At 31.1% G+C, this 25,677-nt stretch overlaps 2 protein-coding genes across 4 annotated transcripts; one reads left to right on the top strand and one right to left on the bottom strand.

The window, feature by feature from the left end:
• Positions 1 to 5,294: 5,294 nt before the first annotated feature.
• Positions 5,295 to 13,791, bottom strand: LOC108192776 (protein BONZAI 1). 3 transcript variants are annotated; one of them, XM_017359258.2, is made up of 16 exons: positions 13,500 to 13,783; positions 11,040 to 11,087; positions 10,000 to 10,148; positions 9,863 to 9,911; positions 9,007 to 9,063; positions 8,506 to 8,694; positions 8,279 to 8,413; positions 8,006 to 8,067; positions 7,824 to 7,926; positions 7,616 to 7,730; positions 7,252 to 7,328; positions 7,030 to 7,167; positions 6,761 to 6,925; positions 5,996 to 6,109; positions 5,800 to 5,896; positions 5,295 to 5,694 (listed from the first exon to the last, which is right to left on the bottom strand). In XM_017359258.2, the coding sequence occupies exons 1-16, from the start codon at positions 13,755 to 13,757 to the stop codon at positions 5,600 to 5,602; spliced, it is 1,851 nt and encodes a 616-aa protein (XP_017214747.1). In that variant the 5' UTR covers positions 13,758 to 13,783; the 3' UTR covers positions 5,295 to 5,599. The 3 variants fall into 3 exon arrangements, 2 of the variants coding, with proteins under 2 accessions (XP_017214747.1, XP_063935916.1); XM_064079846.1 differs by lacking the exon at positions 11,040 to 11,087 and having other exon boundaries at positions 13,500 to 13,790; XR_001801049.2 differs by lacking the exon at positions 5,295 to 5,694 and having other exon boundaries at positions 6,814 to 6,925; positions 13,500 to 13,791.
• Positions 13,792 to 21,655: 7,864 nt separating this feature from the next.
• LOC108226491 (cytochrome P450 71A9) lies at positions 21,656 to 23,782 on the top strand. Its single transcript, XM_017401455.2, has 2 exons — positions 21,656 to 22,693; positions 22,931 to 23,782. Exons 1-2 carry the CDS (start codon positions 21,800 to 21,802, stop codon positions 23,552 to 23,554), a joined length of 1,518 nt encoding a protein of 505 aa, XP_017256944.1. The 5' UTR covers positions 21,656 to 21,799; the 3' UTR covers positions 23,555 to 23,782.
• The last annotated feature ends 1,895 nt before the right edge of the window (positions 23,783 to 25,677 follow it).

The raw sequence follows: 25,677 nt of genomic DNA, 5'->3' as shown, positions 1-25,677 counted from the left end.
GGTTTTCAAAGAGCTGTCAACTAATATTATATAGACAAAGAACGCGAGAGAGAGAGAGAGAGAGAGAGAGAGAGAGATTACACGGTCAAGGGCTGTTGAGTTGTTAAAATTTTTGATTGGGCCGTGCTGCCTTTCTATGCTGTTTGTATACATGTGTCTCGAGACTCGAGACATTCGTTTGTAGAAGAAAATCTTACTATATTTTCGGGATGTGTATTAATGCACAAAATTTTAATTTTAGATTTCGTGAGTAACTTCTAAACCTTTCGCAGCAAAATTATCTTTTGAACGTGCATTACCTGTGAGATTAAAAATTAGATTACCTAAAATTTGCGAAGTAATTAACAAAAGAGAAAACTGGAGTAATTTTTTAACATATATTTTACAACTGTGTCTTCTTCTCGAATATTCTCTTCGACATTTGTATAATCATATATAATTAATCCCACTATGCCTTCTTCTCGAATGTTCTCTTAGACATTTGTATAAGTTCATATTATGTAGTTAATATTAGATATGTGAAATGATCTGGTACTAAAACACCGAAACTTTCAAACTCTAAACGAAAGTCCAATTCAAACTACTGCCCAATATCGCAGTATCAGATCATATTATTTTTAGTTTGTCCAGATTTGGGACTGAGAATATTTTATTAAGATATAAATCGGTTCCGGATATTAAGGGTCCGGATTTGAATTGAATATGAGCAAATGTCGTATTTTCTAATTTTTAACCGGTTAATTTATGATCCACCTAATATCATTATTATTTTAATTATTCAAATAAAAAAATATCATTCCTTTAAATAAACATAATATATAAAAATATAACAATTATAAATTAAAACTTATTGTTATATGTATATATAAATTATTAAATATATATTTGTGAAGATGACATGCATTATCACAGTGAATAAACCATATTTATAAAGATTTAAACTTGATTAAGATCTTAAAATTTTATAAGATAATGACTATTTACTTACAAATGTAACAGGTTAAAAATATAATTTTTATATAAATGTGATCGAATATAAACCATGAATCATAATTAGGTATTCAAGATCATATTATGAAATATAATATGAGACGTAATTTGAGCGGATATACGAGTATTCATATCTAAGATCATATTTTATTCAGATTTATGTTTTCAGTATCATATTTTCAAGCCAAATATAAGTCACGGGATATTCCGAGTCGGAACAACCCTGGTTAATATATTCGATCACTGTTACTGATATAATTGATAGCAAAATTTAATACCTCGTATATACTCATGTAAATGAGAATTTTGTGCGAGTTCATTTCAATTATCGGTAGAAATAAATAATTTAGACCTCGTACTTCAAATCGTAATATACAAGTTTTTGATACTTGATACGACGGGTACGATAAATCAAATCAATATACTTATATAAAGGAGAAGCGAGGGGCGTGTAGGTGGCGCCTCTCACATCGCTCCGTTCTATTTTTCTAATTTTCCGGAATTTTTGGATGAACAATATCAAAAATTAGAACTACCTTTTTTAGTTTCGGATATATTAGAAGCAATGTTCAGAATCTGATTTTGTTTCAGATTATTTATGGAATACTACCTTTTTTATTTTCAGATATATTAGAAGCAAGTTTCAGAATCTGATTTTGTTTCATATTATTTATGGAAATTAGTAGTTTTAAAGTTTTAATCTGATTTTGTTTCAGATTATTTAATTATGGGACAATCAATATACTTATATAAAGGAGAAGCGGGGGGCGTGTAGGTGGCGCCTCTCACATCGCTCCGTTTGATTTTTCTAATTTTCTGGTGTTTTTGATGAAAAATATCAAAAATTAGAACTACCTTTTTTAGTTTCGGATATATTAGAAGCAATGTTCAGAATCTGATTTTGTTACAGATTATATAAAGGAGAAGCGAGGGGCGTGTAGGTGGCGCCTCTCACATCGCTCCGTTCTATTTTTCTAATTTTCTGGTATTTTTGGATGAAAAATATCAAAAATTAGAATTACCTTTTTTAGTTTCGGATATATTAGAAGCAATGTTCAGAATCTGATTTTGTTTCAGATTATTTATGGAATACTACCCTTTTTTATTTTCTGATATATTAGAAGCAAGTTTCAGAATCTGATTTTGTTTCAAATTATTTATGGAAATTAGTAGCTTTAAAGTTTTAATCTGATTTTGTTTCAGATTATTTAATTATGGGAAAGAGTAGCACACAAGTCTCTCTGCATCTATAAATAGTCCTATAAGTTGTAGGGTTTTAGATTATCTAAACACAACCTCTTCTCTCTCAATACCACAACTCTACCTCTCTCTGGTGACAGTTCTCTTGCTCAATTTCTAATTCGGTGGTGCCGTTCTTCTGCAACGATAAGTGAAGGCTGTTTATACAGTATTAAAAAAAAATAAAGATTGTTGCAAGTAAAGGTAATTATAGACCGCTATGTGAGAGTCGACAAATCCAAACACGGGAGAAGAATATAGTCTTAACATGATATTGATGGATGATATCAATAATTAATTATTAGCGATGTATGTTTGTTGGTTATTCTTTTATAATATATGTTTTGTTTATTGGACATGTTTGTTGTTGTTAATTTTTATATGATTTAATTTGTATACAAGAAAATATTATTCATGCATTATAGACCGCTATACAAGGAAAATCAATATCAATATACTTATATAAAGGAGAAGCGAGGGGCGTGGAGGTGGCGCCTCTCACATCGCTCCGTTCTATTTTTCTAATTTTTCGGAATTTTTGGATGGAAAATATCAAAATTGCTCCATTATATAGTATAGGTTGTTACAAGTAAGGGTAGTTATAGACCGCTATCTCACGGATTTAAATTAGATTTTTTTGTGCACAATCAATTCAAAAAAATTGGAAGAGGGTGACAATGTAAGAACATGATTACTTTTCAAAAAAATAAACACAAATAAAATTAAGATCCGTCGTTCTTTAAATTGTTAATTACGTGTAAAAATTTATTTTCATTTTTTCACCATGAATTATACTCCAATTTTGCAATTTTATATATTAGTATGGTATTACATCAAGATTTTTATAATATAAAATTTATTTTATCTTACAAATATTAATTTTGAATCATTAATATACTTTTTATAGACAGCTATAAAATTATTGCATTTTACAAATATTAATATTGAATCATTAATATAATTTTTATAGGCCGCCGCAACGCGCGGTTTCTCAACTAGTACTTATATAAAGGAGAAGCGAGGGGCGTGTAGGTGGCGTCTCTCACATCGCTCCGTTCTATTTTTCTAATTTTTTGGAATTTTTGGATGAAAAAATATCAGAAATTAGAATTACCTTTTTTAGTTTCGGGTATATTAGAAGCAAGTTTCAGAATCTGATTTTGTTTCATATTATTTATGGAATATAGTAGTTTGAAACTTTTAATCTGATTTTGTTTCAGATTATTTAATTATGGGAAAGAGTAGCACACAAGTTTCTCTGCACCTATAAATACCCCTATAAATTGTAGGATTTTGAATCATCTAAACACAACCTCCTCTCTCTCTTAATATTGGGGGAAAGCTAGAGGAGGGCCCGGTTCGGCTCGGTTCCAAGATAAAACCGAAACCGCAACCATATATCCTCGGTTTTTAAAATCCAAAACCGTAACCGCCGGTTCGGATTCAGTTTTAAAAACTCTGATTCGGTTTTAATCAGTTCGGTTTCGGTTATAAAACCAACAAAGTTATAAATTAAAAATAATATACGAAGAAGACTAATTAATACGTGTAATATATACGTAATAATCAACTTATTTATTAAAAAAGATTTCAAAACACGTCTGAGTCTTGATCGGTTAGTGGACATGAAGAAGAAAGCTGTACATGATCACTTCACTTTGTGTAAAACTGAAACTCTTACTGAGATCAGAAACACCAGGAGCCAAAGTAAATTTAAAAGATGATGGGGATATTGGATGAATATATCATCACATGGTATCTTCATAATTCGTACGAAGCGAAGACTTGAGTTGATTTATAAATTCAAACAAATTGCAACTCATCATAGAATTATGTCCCAGCCCTCTCATTTACTTGTGGTTCTTAATATTTATTTTAAAATTCATATAAATTGTATATATAAATATATTTATTTAAATATTTAAATAATTATTCGGTTCGGTTTTTTCGGTTCGGTTTTAACCAATAACCGGAACCGAACCCATGATATCGGTTCGGTTTTTAATTTTTTGGTTTCGGTTTCGGTTTTTTCCGAATCAGTTTTAATCGTTTTTTATCGGTTTCAGTTCTTTTTCAATTTTTTGCTCAGCCCTACTCAATACCACAACCCTATCTCTCTCTCATAATAGTTCTCTTGCTCGAATTCTAACTCGATGGTGCCGTTCTTCTGCAACGATAAGTGAAGGTGTTAGTAGTTCTCTTGCTCAATTTCTAACTCGGTGGTGCCGTTCTTTTGCAACGATAAGTGAAGGTTGTTTATAAGGTATTAAAGAAAATAAAGGTTGTTGAAAGTAAAAGTAGTTATAGACCGCTGTATTGGAGTCGACAAATCTAGACACAGGAAAGAATATAGTCTTGACATGACATGATATTGATAGATGATATCAATTAACTGTTAGTAATATATGTTTGTTGGTCATTATTTTATAATATTTGGTTTGTTTTTCGGACATGTTTGTTGTTGAACTTTGTATTCAGGAAAAACACAAATAAAATTAAAATTTGTCGTACTTTAAATTAAAAATAAAAATAAAAATTCGTCATACTTTAAATTGTTAATTACGTGTATAAATTTATTTTCATTTTTTCACCATGAATTATAGTCCAATTTGGCAATTTTATATATTAGTATTGATATTACATCTAGATTTTTATAATATAAAATTTATTTTATCCTACAAATATTAAGTTTGAAACATTAATATATTTTTTTATAAACATCCACAAAATTATTTTATTCTACAAATATTAATATTAAATCATTAATATAATTTTTATAGGCCACCGCAACGCGCGGCTTCTCAACTAGTATTAATTAAACTAAAATCACAAAAAGTATTTTAACTCAAACATAATGATACTAAAATAGCTCACTTTTAATTTTATATGTAATCTTCGGTTCGAAATTATGGTAGAAAGAACAGTAGGCATATAAATGTATGAATTCCGAAACTTTGAAAATAAAAATGGCTGGTTCATACTTCATAACTTCACACTAGTTTTTTCTTATTGAAAGTATTATATGTGCCCGTTATATTATCATATGTCTCTAGGTATACATACTCTGGAATTCAAAGCAGTTCGTTTAGTGTACATCTCGAGTAAACCCTCATCTTGTAATGTTCGCAAAATCAAATTGTTAAACAGAGTGACACATATCAGGAAAAACGAACTCTGCCTCAAACACCTACCCCTGAACTATGCCTCAAACACTCACCCAAGACTCTGAGAGAAATATAAAGAACTTTCCGGCTGACTCACTTAAAAAAGGACGTGGATTAAATTGGCCAACATAAACTTTGGCAAGGGAAAATTTAATTGAGACGAAGAAAATACCAGATACAACGTGTATTTACAATTTTATGTATGATCAGGAAGCCGGGTGAATATCTCTTGTTCGCATGTATGTTAAAAACTGAGAAGGTAGTTCCGCCAGAAGAGATTGGACGATAGAAACCTCTCCATCTGCAAGCAAAAAGTAGTTATGGTTACCCCCTCGAGCCTTTATAAGCAAAGAAAGTGTGATAACATATGATTTGTGTATGACGGACAAGCATAAAAACTACTTACTCTCTACGTCTCTGAACGGAACAAATTGAACTATATCACGAGATGCTACACGTCCTGTTGTACTTTCAAGCCTTTCACCTTTATCTGCATCCAAAATCTGCTTGACCAAATTCAAGATCAGAAAAATGATTATATATTGTCTTACAACTACATCTTGTACTTAGTGCAAGGATGTGAGCAAAATTGACTCAGATACCTCCATCTCTTTGTAATCAGCTCCCCCAACTCCAACGATAAGGATCGACAAGGGCAGATCAGATGCCTTCACAAGAGCATCTTTTGTTTCCTGGAGATCTGTTATAACTCCATCCTGGAATAGTCTAAAGAAGTAAGCTTCCAGAAAGTAAAAATGCAACACTAAAAATCGATAGTTGAAGAATAAAATCTCCTCTGTACCATATACATATCCGGTTTCAAACTTTAAAGGAATAATTTGGTTTAATTCCATATCAAGAATAGACAGCTTATTAAAAATTGATACTAGTGCATCCACTTAATCCCACGAAGACCTATCTATATGATCTACATCGACCTTTACTAATAAATGTCTCATACTGTTACTGATAAGATTGTAATAATTATTTTCCATAGCAATCTTAAATTATTATACTTGTTACGAAGTCCAAACAAATGATACAGAGAAAGGAAGGAATGAACTGAAGGAGCAGAAGCACATGGTTTCCCAGTGTTTTGAGGGTATTATTATGAGTTCAGGGATCTGGTTACCTCCAAAACCGGAAACAAAACAATTTACAAACAATGATGAGCTTTAGAAACCAAACATCTCTGTGGAGGGGTGAATGTGCAGATCTACTTAGGAAAATGTTAAAGTTTCAAAAAAAAAAAACAACCAGATCCGTAAACTTGCAACAAAACCTCCAAAACTCTGGTAAAACCATAATGCGTTATGGATCTAATTATCAACTAAAAAACAGTTTGACGATTAGTAAGTATTACTCACTGTAATTATCAACAAAACATAGTACTTCTGTTGTTTATTTCCTAGAGACTGACTTGCTATCAGAGAAGCTTCGCTAATCACCGGTCCAAATAATGTTGGTCCAGCAAGTGATACATTATAAAGGGCACTTGTATATGCCATCATAATTCCTCGAATGCCTTCAACCTGGGTAACATCATAAAGACAAAAATCGATGCAGTGAGCAGTTTGTGAAGCAAAATAAAGAGGAAGCATAATCTATTTGATTAAAGTAGTTGTGATGGTTTTACCTCACAGTATGTACTGCTTCCATTTAAGTTAAAGCAATGGGATACAGGCCCATCAATTGGTCGTGCTCCAAAACCCCAAGCCGGAAACTTTTTGTCCGAGTCGTAGAACTGCAATACCTCTCCAACATCTAAGATAGCCTAAGATTTACAAATTATCATTTAATGTCTCTTAAATGGAAAAGAAGATGTAAAACAAAAAACATAGAAGATGGGCCTCCTCACTTTTTGGTATGCGTTTGGTCGTCCAGTAGGGTCAATGTAATGCAAGGAATCAGGAAGCCGTGGATTGCCATTGGAAGCTGATAAAAATGAAATAGAAGTCTTAATTATTATAACCCAAGTAAAGAAGATCCCTAGTATATATAAGCATTGATTATGAATTTCAGAAATGACTATGAGTCTAAAACGAAGCACAAGATAACTGAAGCCAAGGTTTATAAAGATTATACAGGTCACGGAGAAAGCTAAAATGATACAGTAAATTTTCCTTTTTGCATGTTTTCCTAAAACTGTATATTGGGAAATGGGAATAAATCAGGCCTGATAGTAAAAGTTGGATATTTGCAAGGACAGACTGTAGTATTACCTGTGAAGTCGATGGCCACCATGAAGTTCAGCTCACATCTACCAGCCAGATAATCCAAGAATGTATATTGCACACTTTCGGAAAATGTATCCACAAATAATTGGCTCTTTAAAACCTGATTTATTGTACAAGTACTCGTATCAAGGGTTAGAACTTATTTGGAAACACACAAGACTAAAATCCACCTAGAAAGGTTATTACTTATCACCTTGTTTTCATAATTGTTCCCAACAGGGGTTGGTGAATATAAATGCACTCCACTGCCCATGGAGTGCAGCTTTTCCAAGTCGGCCAGTGATTTCTCAACTTTTCTGATGACAAGACTTGGAAAATCAGTACCTCAATTGACAGAACCATGCATTTAGTAAAAAGGGAAGAATCTTCATTTACCCTATCAAATCATGTTTCCCATTGCTATTGAAGTTAAAGCACTCTATAATTAAAGGAGTATCCTGCGTAAATAAATATAGACATGGCAGATATAATCTGATGAGCAACTTAAAATAGAAAAGTTGGCGACAGCTTGCTCCAGGATACTGCAAAAACATATAATTGCAAACACATAGTCCGTGGACCAGTAGAGGCCATTACAAAAAGGTCACAGCCTCTACAGATATTTGTTACTTGTTATTCTGTTCTGGGGAGGGTTTCAGATTCTTATACCTTGCTGCCAACTTGTTGAATATTTAGAAAAACTGGTTTCCATGCTGGGCTCTGATCATTTTTCAAAACTTCTGTTTTGCAAATCGGGGAGGTGATCCCACTCTCCAAATATTTAGATATTGTCAAAAATGGGTCCTGCAAGAAGCATTACAATATGTTTAGTTATTCGACTCAACATGTTCACAATGGCAAAATTAATAATATTTATCAAAGGAAAATTTCCTTACATTTCTTGCAAAGAGATCTTTGTATTCCAAATCCAAACACCTCAGTACCAACTCTGTAGAAATCTTGGAGCTAACACATTCTTCGGCACATATAGTAAGCTGGCCAAACTTTCCAGGTTGACTTGGTCTGGTAGAATCCTCTATACGTTTAAGATCTATTGTTAATGACCTATTTGATTTGGTGATTATCTACAGAAAAGAAGTTAGAATTTTATTGGTAAAGAGACAAACATTTAACAGCTTATAGAAAGTTAAATAACCGACAGCAGAAATGAAAGACATTTATATTGTTTTGTAGCTACTGACAAAATCAAACATATATTTTCAAATATCAGAATATGCAAAGTGACACAAGTATGCCTGAACCATTAAAAACAAGATACCAATATCCATCATGTGTAAAAGTTATTGATATTACCCCCACCTAAATATACTTTTATTTTATACCAGTGGAAAGGTTTAACATATATTAGAAAATTTAAGTATGATTACGTTTAATACCTCAGACAAAGCACATGTCGCCTCCCCAAGTATTTGTTGCTCATCGAGTTTTATCATCTGCAAGAACACCTCCTTAGTTATGTATAAATCATTGCCTTAAATCATGAGATATATATGACTAAGTCTAGTGTATCCAGGAAGTGCTGGGAATGCTTTCGCCAGTAGTTAAATATATTTGGTGTATTCAGGTCATACAGGGAGTGTGACAGCTGACAAATATATAACTAATAAAGGAAGATTAAGGACATCTAAGTTCTGCAAAGAATGAAGAGATTCCAATCGACCTGGCTGCTCCATTATCACTACTTTACCCCTAATCTCAGACAGTTGCAGCTGAGGTGTCCTGGAACAGGTATCTAGATACTAATATCAACATTGTGCATAAGAAACTTAGTGGACGCATAGTTTAAATGTTGGCGTGTTCAAACAGGATTTTAATTTTAGGACTAGCAATTTAGAGCATATTTTTTACACAAAAAAGTTAGACAATCATATATCATTCAGAGGTTACAACAGAGAAGTCTAATACTCGCAAAACTGCAATACATCAGAGATGAAAATGAAGGATAACAAGGGAATTGATTCTAGGGCAGGAGAACTGAGGGCAATTTTTCTTACAAACCCAAAATCAACAGAATCAGTTCTCAAGATCTTAAGAAGTTAACCATCACATACGATATAGTACATATCCATGCCAGCTTAATCGCTATCAAATAACGGTAACTTGTCAGAAACTTCTGCCATAATTATGACAGTTTCTTTTTCAAAATTTTGCAAGTGTTAATGATAGCAGTATGTTCAAAATATATTTTTTTTTTCTGACAAAGAAGATTTGAAGGCACTAACATAAATTTACCTTTACTTCTAGATCATGAAATGGAGTATCGACATCATACAACCGAAACCTGTGGCAAAAGGTAATATCTCAAGTACATGAAAGTAAATTAAACATATGCTTGACAGAATGCAGAGATAAGACATGTAGTAACTTACACCAGCATCTGCACCACCTCAAAGTAATATGTAATATTATGCTTTGTGATCCACTGGGGATTTAATGAGTTTAAGACTACTTCTGTACGGCCAAGTTCTTGAAGTGCACCATCCTTTCCTTTCGCATAGATAACTGCCATAGGATCACTCTATAAACGAGTAAAACTTAGAAAAGAAAAAAGACATCTCTGTAGCACAGTTAGACATGGGCTTCTAATAAATTACTTTCATTTAATTTGACTTTTTTCAAACATTGTTACAATTTACAAATACAATCAAAAGCCCGATATGGAGGGACTAGTAATATGATTTTCCATATTTTATATAATCTCAATTAACATTTTCATGTAAATACATGTAATAGATTGCATGTGATAAGGTATTATTCTTCATTGAGTTTATCACTTTGATTTATGTTTATTTGAGGCTTTTATTCACTTATCTTGAGCAGGAAGAGAACATCAAAAAGTCTATTAATTCAAATTTGACGCTCAATCTAAGTACTATGCACTTATGTTAAATCATATTACAGCAAAAAATAGGTACACTTTAAATAAAAAATAGACTTATTAGTGAGAAAGTAATTTAGAGGCACACGAAAGGTGCCTCCGACTTGTAGCTTTAGAGTGCATGATGCATCAAATTAGTCGAGGGGCCTGTACCCAGTCTTAACTTCTAGAATTCAATGTTGAAATATTACATTAGCCATAAAAAAGTTGAAAATTTACAACAGCTTTTACTAAAAAATGCTCTGAAGTTTATTACATATAAGTCCGAATATATTTTGAGAGGGAAACTGGGATCTTTAGTAGAACAATGCAAATAATTCCATGCAATTAGTTTTTACTAATAAGACATGATTGTAAAACCAGTAGAAATTGAAGAATATGCTTTTAAAATATTAGGATATACCAAGTTACTGACTCTGAGGAATATATGGAAGGGAGAAATATATAATACAAAGAAAGCTATGTGGTCAGGAAGACTACAGTTCAATAAATTTATATCTTGTTATGGTAATATGAAAATACATTACACACCTTGGAGAGCACATCACGGTCACGCAGATTTGAAGCAGATAAGGACAACTGCAGTATTAGTCGATAGAAATCAGCGACTAATGTAAAAATAATAAGTATTAAAAAAATTAACGGCCAAAAAACATGGGCACTATTGATCGAGTCATTAATAAGTAAGAACATTTGATTACCCCAGTCACCAAAAAGATATAAGGCTGACCACTTGATATTTTGGCTTGCTAGCTAACAAACACAACAACGTAAGAATGAAAAGGTGTATAAGACTAAAATCTAACTTGTTAAAATAATTAAACTTGGGGCATAGGGTTCTAGATTTATCAATACTATATTAGTTTTAAAAAAATTCCGGACACCATCAGAACCTTATTGTAGAAAGAAATAAACTTTAAGAAATATGAACTATTGAGTTTAGTCCCGAATCAGAATATGGGCAACTTACAGTTAATAGGTATTCTTAAGAAAAGGTTCTTAAGCTTATAACAACTGGTAGCAGAGAAAATGGTCTGTGGAGGATGGACTACCTTCATAAAGAAGGGCCATTTTGAATTTGTAGGTAAAGTATCACCTGATCTAAGAGCACCGTGTACATCAAAATGGGGTGTGGTGTTAATTTACAATTCAACTATTAACTTGTGGGCTTATGGTCATTAAATCTGAATAATTAATATCTGAATGATCTGAATCAATAAAATATCTAAATGCTGAATAGTTAATATCGTTTGACATATAAATATAAACGTTAAATGTCTGAATGATCGTATTTCCTAATTTTTGCCCTCTAAATAAATAATTTGTTTTAAAGATTTGTGTATAAAATGTTATACATTTATTATTGTTATGCTATTGTGAAGATACAATAATTATTACATAGGTTTTGGGAAAAAAAATATAAAAAATCTTATCATATGAACATATAAATCATGAAAAAATTATGATAATGGCTTCATGCAAATTTTACATGTAGAATAAGCTAATTCATAAATTGTTACACAATTTTCCTCACATTAGCGTTCTTCTTATTTATTGCTTGCTTTAAGTTGATTTACGTAAATATGTACAACTGAATTGGTAAAAAAGAATTTTAAGAAGGAATGATTCATCTATATATAATTCGCTGTGCTTAACAAAAGAAGTTTCCCCAAGTGAAATGAACCATCTGCATCGGTCAGTTAAGTTCTTTCAGAAGTAAAGAAAAGGGGTCTTGATTCCATGTCTTTTTGGTGTTTGATCTTGTTAACTATATAATCACTGGGTTCGCTTAGGAAAGAAATGGAATATTTAGCTACATCCCCTAGGATCTTAACCAGAACAATATGGTTGGATTTATCCTTCTATCAACTGTACTGTCTATGAAAGAAATAATTAGTCGATTCTATGACACAATCACTGATGAGATGAAGCTGTATAGAAGACATTAATTACGCAGCTAAAGGAAAGCGATAAATCTTAGGCTAATATTTCGCCAAACCTATAAGTAGGATAAGAAGTCAACTGTTAGTATAAAGTCGCTTTGAAATGGCGTCATTGACATAGTAGTTGTCTGGTAGTCGAGACTCCGCTTAACTGTTATCATTTTAACCTAGCTCAGATCTATTTTTCCCTGTCCCGGATATATTTTGATCCGACCCATTCATGACAATTCAAAATAATAAGCTCTAGTTTCGTTCCGTTAGTAATGACTCTGAGTGACATACAGTTTCTTCCTCCAGTGACATTTTTTGCGTTATTGTTGTCTCTTCATTTCTTATTTATCCTTCTATCCGTTTGATACCGTAACAATGGACGGAAGACATAATTATTACAAGTATGAGACTTTAATTTTTGCCTTAATAAACGTAGTACACAATAAGGATCGGATAATAAAATGTTGATCCCAAGGAAAATTCACATTTTAACAAAATGTTTACTTTGAAATGCTAAATTTAGTGCACTCTATGACAATGGAGCACTGTCCCACCAAAAATTGAGATGTTTCCTCATTCAAGAGCGGAAGTTCTCCCAAATATTGCGAGCTCTTGTACAACTCCAAGTGCAGTCTTAATGTACTTATAAAATAATAGCACCACGATAGAACTGACATTCTAAGGAAGGTAGACATTCTAAAAGTCGAAAAGACGAGATACTTGGGGCAGTGACTAAAATCTGACCAAAAACCCGTAATTAACTTAAATTTAAGTTGCATTACATCAAAATTGTATCTCCAAATCTACGCCAAATGAACCAAAATCAGTAAGTTGCTTCAAACTCGAAAACCTATACACAACACAAACACTTCTAATTCACCCAACACATAACAACCAAGTCAAAACAGTCATAAAATTCCAGTTGTCTCGACAAATCTAAACTACATTAAATCCAATTCTAACAGCACATATGTTGTACTTGATGACATATGTACTCACAGCTTAGTTGCGTACTTACAAACATAAGAACATGTAAATATAATAAAAGAGAAAAAACCTCGATCTGAGAAAAGAGGCCGCGATAACCGCGGGACTTGAGAAAACAATCGACAGCATCGTTGGGGCCACCAGTTTGATTACGATGAGCAGCTGATGTTCCGCCGACAGCGGACTGACCGCCGGGGCCGTCGGAGCAACAATTTCCCATCACGCGCCAACCGGAGACTTTTGTATGTATGTATGTATGTATGTATATGTAGTTGAAGGTGGACAAGACAAGATAAAATGTTGGCGTAAGAGTGAATACATGAATCATGGGCTTTGGTTTGAATATGACTCGCCCCTCTTGTCCTAAACAAACTACTGCCTCTTTACATTATTTTATTTTATATATCTGATCGTAACTACTCCCACCGTCCCGGTCAATTGTATACAGTTTTCTTTTTTTATGTCCCATCATTTGTATACATTCCCAAAATAACAACTTTTTATAATACTCCCCCTGTTTTGAAATATAAATCGTTTGACTTTTTGGCACACATATCTAAGTGCTTTGACCGCATAGCTAAAATTATTATTTTTGAATTTTCTTTTTTTGAATAAAAGTATATGCTTAATATTTTAATTCAGAAAAAGAAAATCTTGAAAATAATGATTTTAGCTATGCGGTCAAAGGACTTAGAAGTGTGTGCCAAAAAGTCAAGCGACCTATATTTCAAAACGGAGGGAGTATAAAACACTATTACACCCACTACCTTCTTCCACTATCTTCATTTTATAATAATAAAAACACTATTACACCCACTACTTTCCTCCACTATCTCGAATCTATTACTACCTCCGTCCCATTTTATGTGAACCGGTTTGACTTTCACGGAGATTAAGAAAAAGATAGTAAATGTAGTTGAAAAGTGAGTAAAGTGGTGGGACCTATCAATATTTAATAATAGATTTGAGATAGTGGAGAAAAGTAGTGGATGTAATAGTGTTTATTTAATAGTAAGAGAGTATAAAATATAGAGTTAGTGGGTGTAATAGTGAAAAATAGTGTTCAAAAATAGTAAGTATTCTAGGTTCATTCTTTTTGGGACGTCCCAAAAAGGAAATGAGGTCACATAAAATGGGACGGAGGGAGTATTAAAAATAAGTGGGACCCACCACTTCACCCACTTTTCATCTAACTTTACTCATTTCTTACACTTTTTCTTGGTCTCCGTGTCCAATCCCAATGTATATTATTCATTGGGACGGAGGGAGTATTTGTTTTACGAGTTGAATATATATGAATATTAATATTTATATACGATGAGATTATAATTAAGTTGAATAAATATTTAGAAGAAGTCGATGTATTGCATATACTAGAAAAGGAAAGCCTTAATCATCTCTGAGATTATCTCAATTTTTTTTTAAAAAAATGAGTTAATTATCATACGCGTTAATTATCAAACTTATCACTAAAGTCGACAAATGCTATCAACTTCATCACTGAATCTCAAGTGACTCACTAAACTCGCTTAATGGTATCAAACTCATCACTGCCGTTAAAAAAAGTAACGGAAATTTAGACGGAATGACATATTGACTTTAGGGTTTAACATGTGGCATGCCACATAATTTGAAGTTTATATGGAAATAAAGTATGCAATCTTTTTATTAAATTAATCTTAAGATATAATTATCTAAATAAATGCATGAAACTAAATTTTAAGATATAATTAACTAAACATCCAAGATTAACTTTTATGTTTTTTATTAGATTATAATTATTTTTGAATAATATTAAAATATTTTCTCTTTTAATAAATTTTATTTATGTAAATATTATTGTTGGCAAAAAAATATTTTTTAAATTTTTACAATCCCAATCACTTCGAACTAGTAAAATATTACAGCAGTCCACTTCAAGATAAAAATTAGACTTGATCCACTGTTGACGTATGTTTTTATTCTTGTTGTTTACTTTTTTTCTTTCTATTTTTTACTTTTTCTTTTTTCTTTTATTTTCTTTCATTTGTTTTTCTTTAGTCTTTTTTATTAATGTGCCACATCAACAGCCAATCTGTCATTCCGTCTATATTTTCATTATTTTTTTTAACGACAGTGATGAATTTGATATTATTAAAAGAGTTCAATGATCCACTTGAGATCCCGTGAAAATGACTGATGAAATTGATACATTTGTCGACGTTAGTGATTAGTTTGATAATTAATCCTTTCAAAATATCAAGTTGACAGAGAGCAATCACTGGAAGTCAACTAGAACGTTCGTGCAATTAAAATTTAATTTTGATGACATGGATATGTACTGTAGTAAGTTTTTAACAAACAGGTGAGATGAGTCACGACTCACGAGTGTTGCTTAATTTTCTTCATTTGTCTTTTAACATCCATAGCATCTTTCAGTTTCAGAGATGTACAATATGCCAGCCAAGATGAGTTAGGATTTTATTATTCCTCGTTTTCAATGCATGCCAATGCCACTTTAATTTTTGACATCTATTTTCTCTAGTAACATAACAGAAGTTAATCTTATTTTTAATAAAATTGTGTAGCTTAAATTTCAAATTCGCAAAAAAAATTAACTAAAAAGTAAGTTTTAGTATATTTTACAAAATAACATATGAGTGATTTACTGCTCCATCGTACCAAAAAGCAAGCAAATCTCATTTTATAGCAAGACTTAATTTATCTTTTTTGTCTCCGCATATGTTGTGTTTGAGTATTCTTGGTGCCTAACAAAATATGGATTTGGTTTGTTTTTGGACCCAATAATATGGATTTGATTTAGTATGGGAGCTAAAATCATTTAGAATCCATATTACATTAAGGGGCCGTTTGGTTCGCTTCAGGGAAACGGAATGGAATCCAGAAACGGAAACGCGGAGAAAGGAAAGGAATGATCCTGAATTGTTTTACCTGTTTGGTTTTGTTGCAGAAACGGAATGAAAATTTGTGTGATTAATTTTATATTCAATTTTTTTAATATTATATAATTTCAAAAGAGTTAAATGTATTCATATTTATAACAAGATAATTTATTTATATTCTAATAAATTAATATAATTTATTTAACCATATTATTATTTTTTTAAAATAAATTAACATGTGAATTATGTCACAATTATATTTAATTAAAAAAATTAAATTAAAAATTATTTCTAATTCTTAAAAATACTTTATATGATAATCTTTTATTTTAATTGTTCAAAATATGAATTATAACTCAAAATAGAAAAAAGGTAAGGAAAGGGAATCCAAATACCTAGTTGAGGGTGGGGAATGAGTTAGGAGCAATATTGGGTAAACCCATCACTAAAAAAGGGGAAAGGGAATGATAATTTTTACCAAACAAACACGTACAAAGGGAATCAATCAGGCTGATTACCTTTCCCTTTCCTGAATACCTCTAACCAAACGGCCCCTAAATATGGTTATGATTTTGGATCGGTTTTATGATTTTTGTTAAAATATGGATAAATCATATTTATTTATCGTCATTTAAATATATTTTCAAAAAATAATTTTCATTTTGTATAAATGAAATTGAGTTTATATTCAATAAGTACAATCAATAAAGATAATCAAGTTTGAATAAATTAGTTTATATTCAAATTATCAATCCTTCACAGTAGTCACTTATACCAGATTGTTGACCATTGTTGACCAACTTCTACGTGCATATCTTAATGACTTGTTATACTAAGCGGGTCAAAAATTGAAAAACCAGATTGATAATAGCGACTAGAATTATCCTATATGGATGAATGATGAGGGGTAGAAAAGGATTGCTGGAGTATGATCGGGATCCATATTTAGATTCATATCCAAAGTTGAATATGTGATCTGGAACCAGTCCAAATCCATTTTATATATGTGATTTTTTTATTAATCCATATCGTGAATTCTGGTTAGGATCGGTTTCACGGTTTGGATTTGTGGTTTTGAGTCCATTTTGCCACCTCTTTATTATTTCTTAGTGAAAAGCTGTCTGATTTCAAAAGAAAAGAATATGGATCTGTACGTTGATAATTATGATGGGTATTGGGTAGAGATGCATGAAAAGCTATGATTTTGACATGTTTCTCAAATATTTGGATTTTTAATCAAAATCGTGAATCGTGATGGACTTAGATTTTGATCCAAGTCAGAGGAAGCAGGGCTTTTGTACAAATCGGATTGATAAAACTGGATCCGGCCAGGTCTCACGAATGCTGTTATAATTCGGATGATGCTAAATACAGTTCATTTTTGCATATGTGACCTTTAGCATATTAAATGTGTGAGACTCTAATAAATAGGCGTTGATTACAGCGTGTTTACATGTGACCTAAAAGACTGTGCTACAACACTACATTTCAAACAGTTTCTTATTTTTTTAATTTTAAATTTTAGAATATATAGATTTTAATTCTTAAACACATGTTCTTTTCAAAAATATATTATAAAATATGATTATCACGTTTTTCAGTAATTTATTAGTTTGGCAAATTTAATATTCTTCATTTTTATAAATTTTAAATTCATTCAAATTTTTGTGCAAAAAGTAAATTTTATTCACAAGAAAAATAATTAAAATTACAAGAAAATTATTAAAAAGTACTTTCACAATATTTTGTAATCGTTATTTTTGGATGGATTATTACACACACACACACATATATATTAAAGTTTTTATTTAAATAAAAGAATTTGAAATTAAAGAAGGGAAGAAACATTTAACACATTAAAATGCATTTAAAATTTATATTAAAAAATTATATTTAACAATGTATTTTAAAAATATATTAAAATACATGACAATATTCAATATTAAAAATAAAATCATTCAGCCACTTCCATTCCCCAACTCTAGCTTTTATAGGAGCATCTATAATCTTCATGAAATTTGAACCAAAACCCGGCAATTTTTGTTCAAAGGGATCTAAAATAATGATTACAATATTTAAAAAGTATAATATGAGTTAATAATTCAATTATGATAAACTGTGCATACATATATACATATCGAAACAAAATGAACATAAATTCAAATAAAAATTATATATAACAAATTATCTTTCTAAATTCTTAATACTTAATAAAAGTTTTAGGCCAGCTAAAGATTATTTTATAAAAAAATCAAGTATTTTTTATTTTGAGTAAAATATTATATCAAACACTAGTGTTAACTTTTTAATATTTTATATTATTGAGAATTGGTCGTGATAGTATAGTTTAAAAATTTTAAGTTGTTTAGATTAAATGAGAATGAACAAAGTAAAAAAATTAAACACATCGATAAAAAAAATAAAGATATTGATAAAATTATATATAAAATCAAGTATTTAAATTATATGATTATACATAAAATAAAAATAAAAATTATGTGAATAAAGATTATTTATACAATTAAATTATCTTTCTAAATTCTTAATACATATTAAAAAGTTTAAGCCAACTAAAAGTTATATTATTAAAAAAATCCAGGTACTTTTATTTTGACTAAAATAATATATCAAATATTAGTGTTAACTTTGTAATATATTAAGTTACGGAGATTTTAACCCATTAGAGCCTAATAATTTAAATAATATTCATGTATCACTTAATAGTTGAAAAAAGATAATTAAATGGAGTAATTAGTTAGTGCGCATACATTAATACTATTCAAAGTGCACAAAAAATTAGGGTTGACTTTGTTTTGTATCATAATGTTACATAGAACTTTAGGAAGGACACAATTGTAATCTCTGCGAACTGCACAAAGCTAAGTATGAAGTGTATTTAGCAACTATGTATAATTCTGAGGCCAGGTCTCATGAATGCTGTTATAATTCTGAATCTGCGATTAGTATATAAGAAGCCCTTGTATAAGTTAGGAATGCTAACTTTTGGTTCAGGACTTCTATTTTTTGGCGAAATATTATTATTACTTTTAAGTGTTAACTTGCTTCTAACTTCTAATCCATTTTTTTATTTTAAACCAGAAGCACTTATTTTAAGTTCACCCAAGCGGCCCCTAAGTACATGTTTGTCTGCTCCACAGGTACAAGCATGAAGTTTGAAACAATTTTTGACATTAAAAACTCATGAACTAATTTAAAATTAAAAATAAATGAGAATTCAACTTAAAATGATAAATTAATTTAAAATAATTTTTCAGTGACTTAAATTGTTCTAAACATTTTAATTGATAAAATTTATCCATAAATCATAAGTTATCCATAAATCAATTTTATTTTTAGGGAAAATAGATTTTTTTGCCACTCAACTTATAGTGTTTTTAGAAACTTACTACTCAACTAAAATATTTTTTTCTTTTACTCACTAATGTTAGGTTTGGTTTTATTTTTAGCCACCAACTTAGGTTTGGATTTAATTACTAGCATTATGATAATGTTTTGTAACATCATTTATACATAGTGATAGTATGTAATATTTTGATGATGTGTCGTATGTTTATATCTTTATATATAGCAATAATAATATAAAATGAGCCGATGAAAATTAAAATCAGGAAAAATCGTAATTAGATTCTAAAAATTCAATAAATCATGAATATGAAATTAATTACTTCAAACAATTCACCTCCTCTCATAAGATAAAGTGTAATTGAGTGATATGACGCATCATCTTTCGCTATTAAAGTTTTAATCGACTAGCTCAGTCTAAGATCTCTTTTAAATTTATCTTCAAAAATTTTAATAACTTTATCTTATTACAATTTTCAAGATAAATAAATAGATGTGAAAACTTAAATTTCGATGATTGTCCTCTATATATAATGCATCATTTTATATTATTATTACTCCCTCCGTCCCTCTCATTAGTTTACAGTTTTTTCAACTGCTTAGCACATATTTAAGACTCTAATAAAACATAGTTCCATAACTTATTTTTGTAGTTTTTTTTGTGTGAATATTCAAACGCTGAATTTTCATTCGGAAGAAAAAAAATAAAGTTATATTTGAAACTACATCTTTTAAAGGCCATTAAATGCGTGTAAAATTTTTATCATCCAAGGTAAACGACCTTGGAGACATAAGAAGTACTATATATAAATATACAAATATATATCAAATCATCAAAATATTACAGACTACCACTATATTTTAATAATGCTACACATAATATGTAATGCTAATAATTAAATCCGAACCTAACTTCAGCGACAAAAAAAAGCTGAATCTAACACTAGTGAGTAAAATAAAAAAAATTATAGTTGAGTGGTTGGATTCTAAAGACCCAATAAGTTTAGTGACAAAAAAAAAATCATAATAATAGTAATCAAATCCGAACCTAAGTTGGTGGCTAAAAAAAAACCAAACCTAACATTAGTGACTAAAAGAAAAAATAAATTAGTTGGGTGGTAAATTTCTAAAAACGCTATAAGTTGAGTGGCAAAAAAATCTATTTTTCTTTATTTTTATTATTACATTGTTACTAAAATCTAAGTCATTTATGAGTCAAATTAGTCGAACAAACATTTTAAACTCTAACCTTATCATTAAATCACGTTAAGTCATAATTCACAATTTTAAACACATTCAAACGGGTTTTAATACTCCCAGCGTCCAATGTTTCACGTTCCGTTTGAAAACATTCCACATTTTAATAAATTTTATAATTGGATATTTGTTTTCATGCCTATCTTTAATCATTATGATGAATTAAATTGAATTATGTGCATGTAGATTATCAAATATTGAAAATTGTAAAATACCTGTATTTTGTGATAATTTATTTTTTAAAAGAGACTTGTAAAAAATAGACCTATGTCAATTCGTTCGTATCATGTATTTTCGTGGCATATACTTTTTCGTGTCATTTTCTCAAAGATCAAGTACAAAACCACCTTATATAGAGTTAGTGTACTTTCGTATTGGTGTAGCTACTAGTATGGTTGGTGTATAGCATTCGAGATTTCGAGGACATGAATGAACAACCCTATAGGCCGGACGCTCGTGTGGGTGAAAATGGCGTATTGTTTGATTTCTATGATAAGAAAGGTCCCTTTCAGTTCTGTTTCAATTAATTTGAAAATGCAGCCACTTGAGTTGAGTGTTTTATCGTCTAGCTCTGTTTCAACTCGGGTTCGTCTGCTTTGGAAATTCACCCACCATGTACTTGTGAACGAGGAGCTAGCAATCTGGAAGGCACTGACAAAATTCAAGATACCAAATTTAAACATTTAAAACGATATTCGGGATGCACTCAAGGAAAAAAACGATATTCGGAAATTCATTTTCACCAGTGTACTGACAGTATCGTCCTGGCCGATGCAAAGCTTGTCCATATATTTATTTCACTTCGTCATCTATAAAATTAAAACTCGCTAGCCCTTGTCAATCACTTCTTCACTGATCACAGCACACAATGAGCTTTACAGTAGCATTGACAATCCTTTTGAGTTTTCTCCTTCCCTTGTGGATCATGTTGATGAAGAAGCGAGATGAACACAAGAGCCTCCCTCCGGGGCCTAAGAAGCTTCCCATCATAGGAAACCTCCACCAGCTCAGTCAACCTATCCACCAATCGTTTCAACGCCTTTCAGACAAACATGGCTCCCTCATGCATCTCCAACTCGGTTCTGTTCCAACGCTTGTCGTCTCATCAGCTGCTATGGCCCAAGAAGTTCTCAAGACACATGACTTGACTTTTGCTAGCCGTCCTACTATGTATGCCACAAAAAAGTTGAGTTACAATGGCACAAATATTAGTTTAGCTCCCTATGGGAAGTATTGGAGGGAAGTCAGGAAAATAGCACTTGTGGAGCTGTTAAGTGCCAAGAGAGTGGAGTCTTTTGAAGCTATTCGAAAAGAGGAGGTGGCTTATATACTTAAAATTGTACAAGATTCAACAGCAAAGTCTACTCCGGTAAATTTAAGCGAGTTGATGTTCGTGGTAGTGAATAATATTATACTCAGATCTATATTTAGTAAAAAAGGGAATCAAAGTGAAGAGAAGGGGAAGAGCAGTGTTGGTGAATTTAGTGAAATACTAAATGAAATGGAGGAATTGGCAAGTGTGGGAAACATAGCTGATTCATTTCCATGGATGGGGTGGTATAACAAGTTCAACGGTTTTGATGGAAGATTAGAAAAGAATTTCAGAGCTTTGGATGGCTTTTATGACATGGTAATTCAAGAGCACCGACAGCAATCCGGCGGATCCCAGCATGAAGATCTTGTTGATGTATTACTTCGGATTCAGAATGATCCCAGTCAAGAAATTAGACTGACTGATGAAAACATCAAAGGCATAATAACGGTATGTATGCAAGTATTTAAGACGTAGAGGATTATTTATGTTTCATTACACATTATTCTGAGTTTTGTTTATTCTTTGCTAATTTCTTAGCTTCATTCATCATCAAATCAAGGGGTTAGACTTTAGAGTTATTTAGCGTGCCTGGAAAAAAAACTCTAAAATTACTGTTGCTAAATTTCCTAAGAACCTTAATATATAGACTGATCCTGATATAATGTTCTTTGCTTATCCATAAAGGACATGTTTGTAGCGGGATCGCATTCGTCTTCCAGTACACTAGTATGGATGATGGCAGAACTTATGAAAAATCCATCAGCAATGAGAAAAGCACAAGAAGAAGTGAGAGGAGTTGTCAATAAAAGTGGTTCACTACAGGTAAAAGAAAGGCATCTTCCAGAACTAGTATATCTAAAAATGATTGTAAAAGAGGTACTTAGACTCCACCCTCCAATCCCATTACTAGTCCCACACGAATCAACAGAAAGATGCAGCATTGCAGGCTATGATATTCCGGCCATGACAAGAATGCTCATTAACTGTGCATCGACAGCCAAGGATTCTGAGTACTGGGAAGATCCAGAGGAGTTCAAACCAGAGAGATTCTTAAATTCTGATATTGATTTCAGAGGCCGTCATTTTGAGTTTTTACCATTCGGGGCAGGTAGGAGGGGCTGCCCAGGAATTAATTTTGCAGCGGTGATATTAGAGTTTGCACTTGCTAATCTGTTGCATGACTTCGAGTGGAATGTGCCGGACGGAGCAAGAGCTGAAGATATTGATATGGAAGAGTCTTTTGGGATTGCTGTTCATAAAAAAACTCCTCTTTGTCTGGTTGCCTCAACGCCATCGATGACAGTTTAGATGTTGTACCAGGATTGGTGTTATTGTTGTGCTGTTGACTGTTGTTGTATTGTACAGTCGAGTGAATAGTGATCAACTAATTATATTCGCTACTAAGTTATAGACTAAATTGTAAGCTGTGTACCTCAAGTATGAGGCTTGTGCACTTTATGTACTTTAATTAAGGAAATTAGCAAAATGCATGCGAAAGTAATGTAAGCGGTGTACTTCCGTCACCAATTTCTAACATTGTTAATGATGTATTTGATCAAGGCCGTGGAGAATAAAGACTGAGACTCATGTGCTATTGTGCATGTGCTCAGCTCCGGCAATGGAGTAGCGACAGCTTTGATCAATGCTAATGTTGATGGTCGTGGCAGACTGGTTGAACTTCCTCGTGTCACCGCTTTTCTCCAGCTCATTATTGATATAGAGAGGATGTGATTTCTCTTTGTTTTGTTTCATTTCTCTGTGTATTTCCTATCAGTTTGTTAGGCCAGTTTCTATGAGTTTACAATGTTCACTAAGAAGTGTGTATGGCATTATCTATATGTTTACTCAAACAAGCATCAAACAAATCAAGAACAAATTCACACCTCTACATTCCTACCATTTAGGTATCAATAACGCAAAAAAAAAAAAAAAAAAAAAAAAGGTACAACAACAAAGAAGACAAACATTCTAACATTCAAGCATGAGATTGTTGTAACTTGGCGCCTGGCGGTTGCTCCTTATCTTGGCAAATCATGAGCTTTTCTATAGCTCCTATGCATTCCTTTGAATCCTTCTTAGCAAACCACATATAACAGCACCATCACAATTACATATCGGAGGATCTATTCAACCAAAGTACTCACATCCATTTCGGCTCTTGATGCAACTCATAATTAAATCTCCGACCAATATCATTTTCCGTTCAAGCAGTTTGCTCAACAACAAGCAAGACGACACATACATGACTTTGTGCACTATGCGAAGGATAAAAATTTACTACCAGCACACACTTTTACACTGCTTTCGTTAAAATGTTGTTTAAATATTATATTATTGTTCAGTTGGGAAAAAAATGTTAATTTATAAAATTATATTTTGTAAGATTCTGTGTCCCCAGTATAAAGAATTCATAGAACAAAGAAAGTATAAACTATAAATTATTTAAACAAATATTAATTAAGAATTTACACTTTTGACTTGTTTAATATTATTTCAAGTCAAAAATTATTTTCTATGGTTACCCCGTCGGCCCGTCTCAAGTTCAGTTGCCTCTCCTTCGTGCATGTAGATTAAAATGTCATTCACATATTTGATTTCTACTTTTTAGCATGTATTCTTTAATGAAATAATGTATATTACATAAAAAGATTACGTAATGATAGTTTAACGAAAATATTTTTATAAAAACAATTAATTAATTATGCACACTCAAAAATGATTAATTAGAAATATGATCAGAATCAATCAATACCCTTTATTAATATGAGCGAAACCACATTTCGGTGGAACATCGATACCAAAAATACCAAAATTTGGTCACTTTCATATTGATTAGGATTTTATAATCATTATTATACTATTATCAAAAGACTTTTATATTGAATAGAATATTATTATTAAACATTTCAATATTCATTAGGATAATGAAAGACTTTTGTATTGATTAGAATGTTATTATTAAAGACTTCAATATTGATTTGGACAACGTTATATAAATTTTTTATTTAATAACAATAATTATTATAGAATTATGAATTTTTTTTCTTCATATTTTTAGGATTTTATACATTTTTAGGATTTTATAATTATTATTATACAATTATGAAAAGACTTCTATATTGATTCGGATTTTATAATTAAAAATTTCAATATTGGTTAAGAATTTATAATTATTATAATACTATGAAAAAGACTTCTACAGTTGTTAGAATTATGTAATACAACATTTATCCTATCCGCACAGTTAAATCGCTAATAATTTAACTTATGAAACAGTTCTACAAAATTCATATTAAAAATTGGCTATCATCGTATTATTTTATATTCAACAATTATTACTATTATTGAAATTTATTTATCCTGATTTTGTATTATAACAATTATCTCATTAATAAAATTATATCACCAACAAAATTATTTGTTAATTTTAA

The sequence above is a fragment of the Daucus carota genome, chromosome 6 (genome assembly GCF_001625215.2).
Source record: "Daucus carota subsp. sativus chromosome 6, DH1 v3.0, whole genome shotgun sequence".
In the NCBI taxonomy this organism is placed as follows: Eukaryota; Viridiplantae; Streptophyta; class Magnoliopsida; order Apiales; family Apiaceae; genus Daucus; species Daucus carota.
The sequence above is the reverse complement of the archived record's forward strand: the minus strand, read 5'-3'. Positions and strand labels throughout refer to the sequence as shown.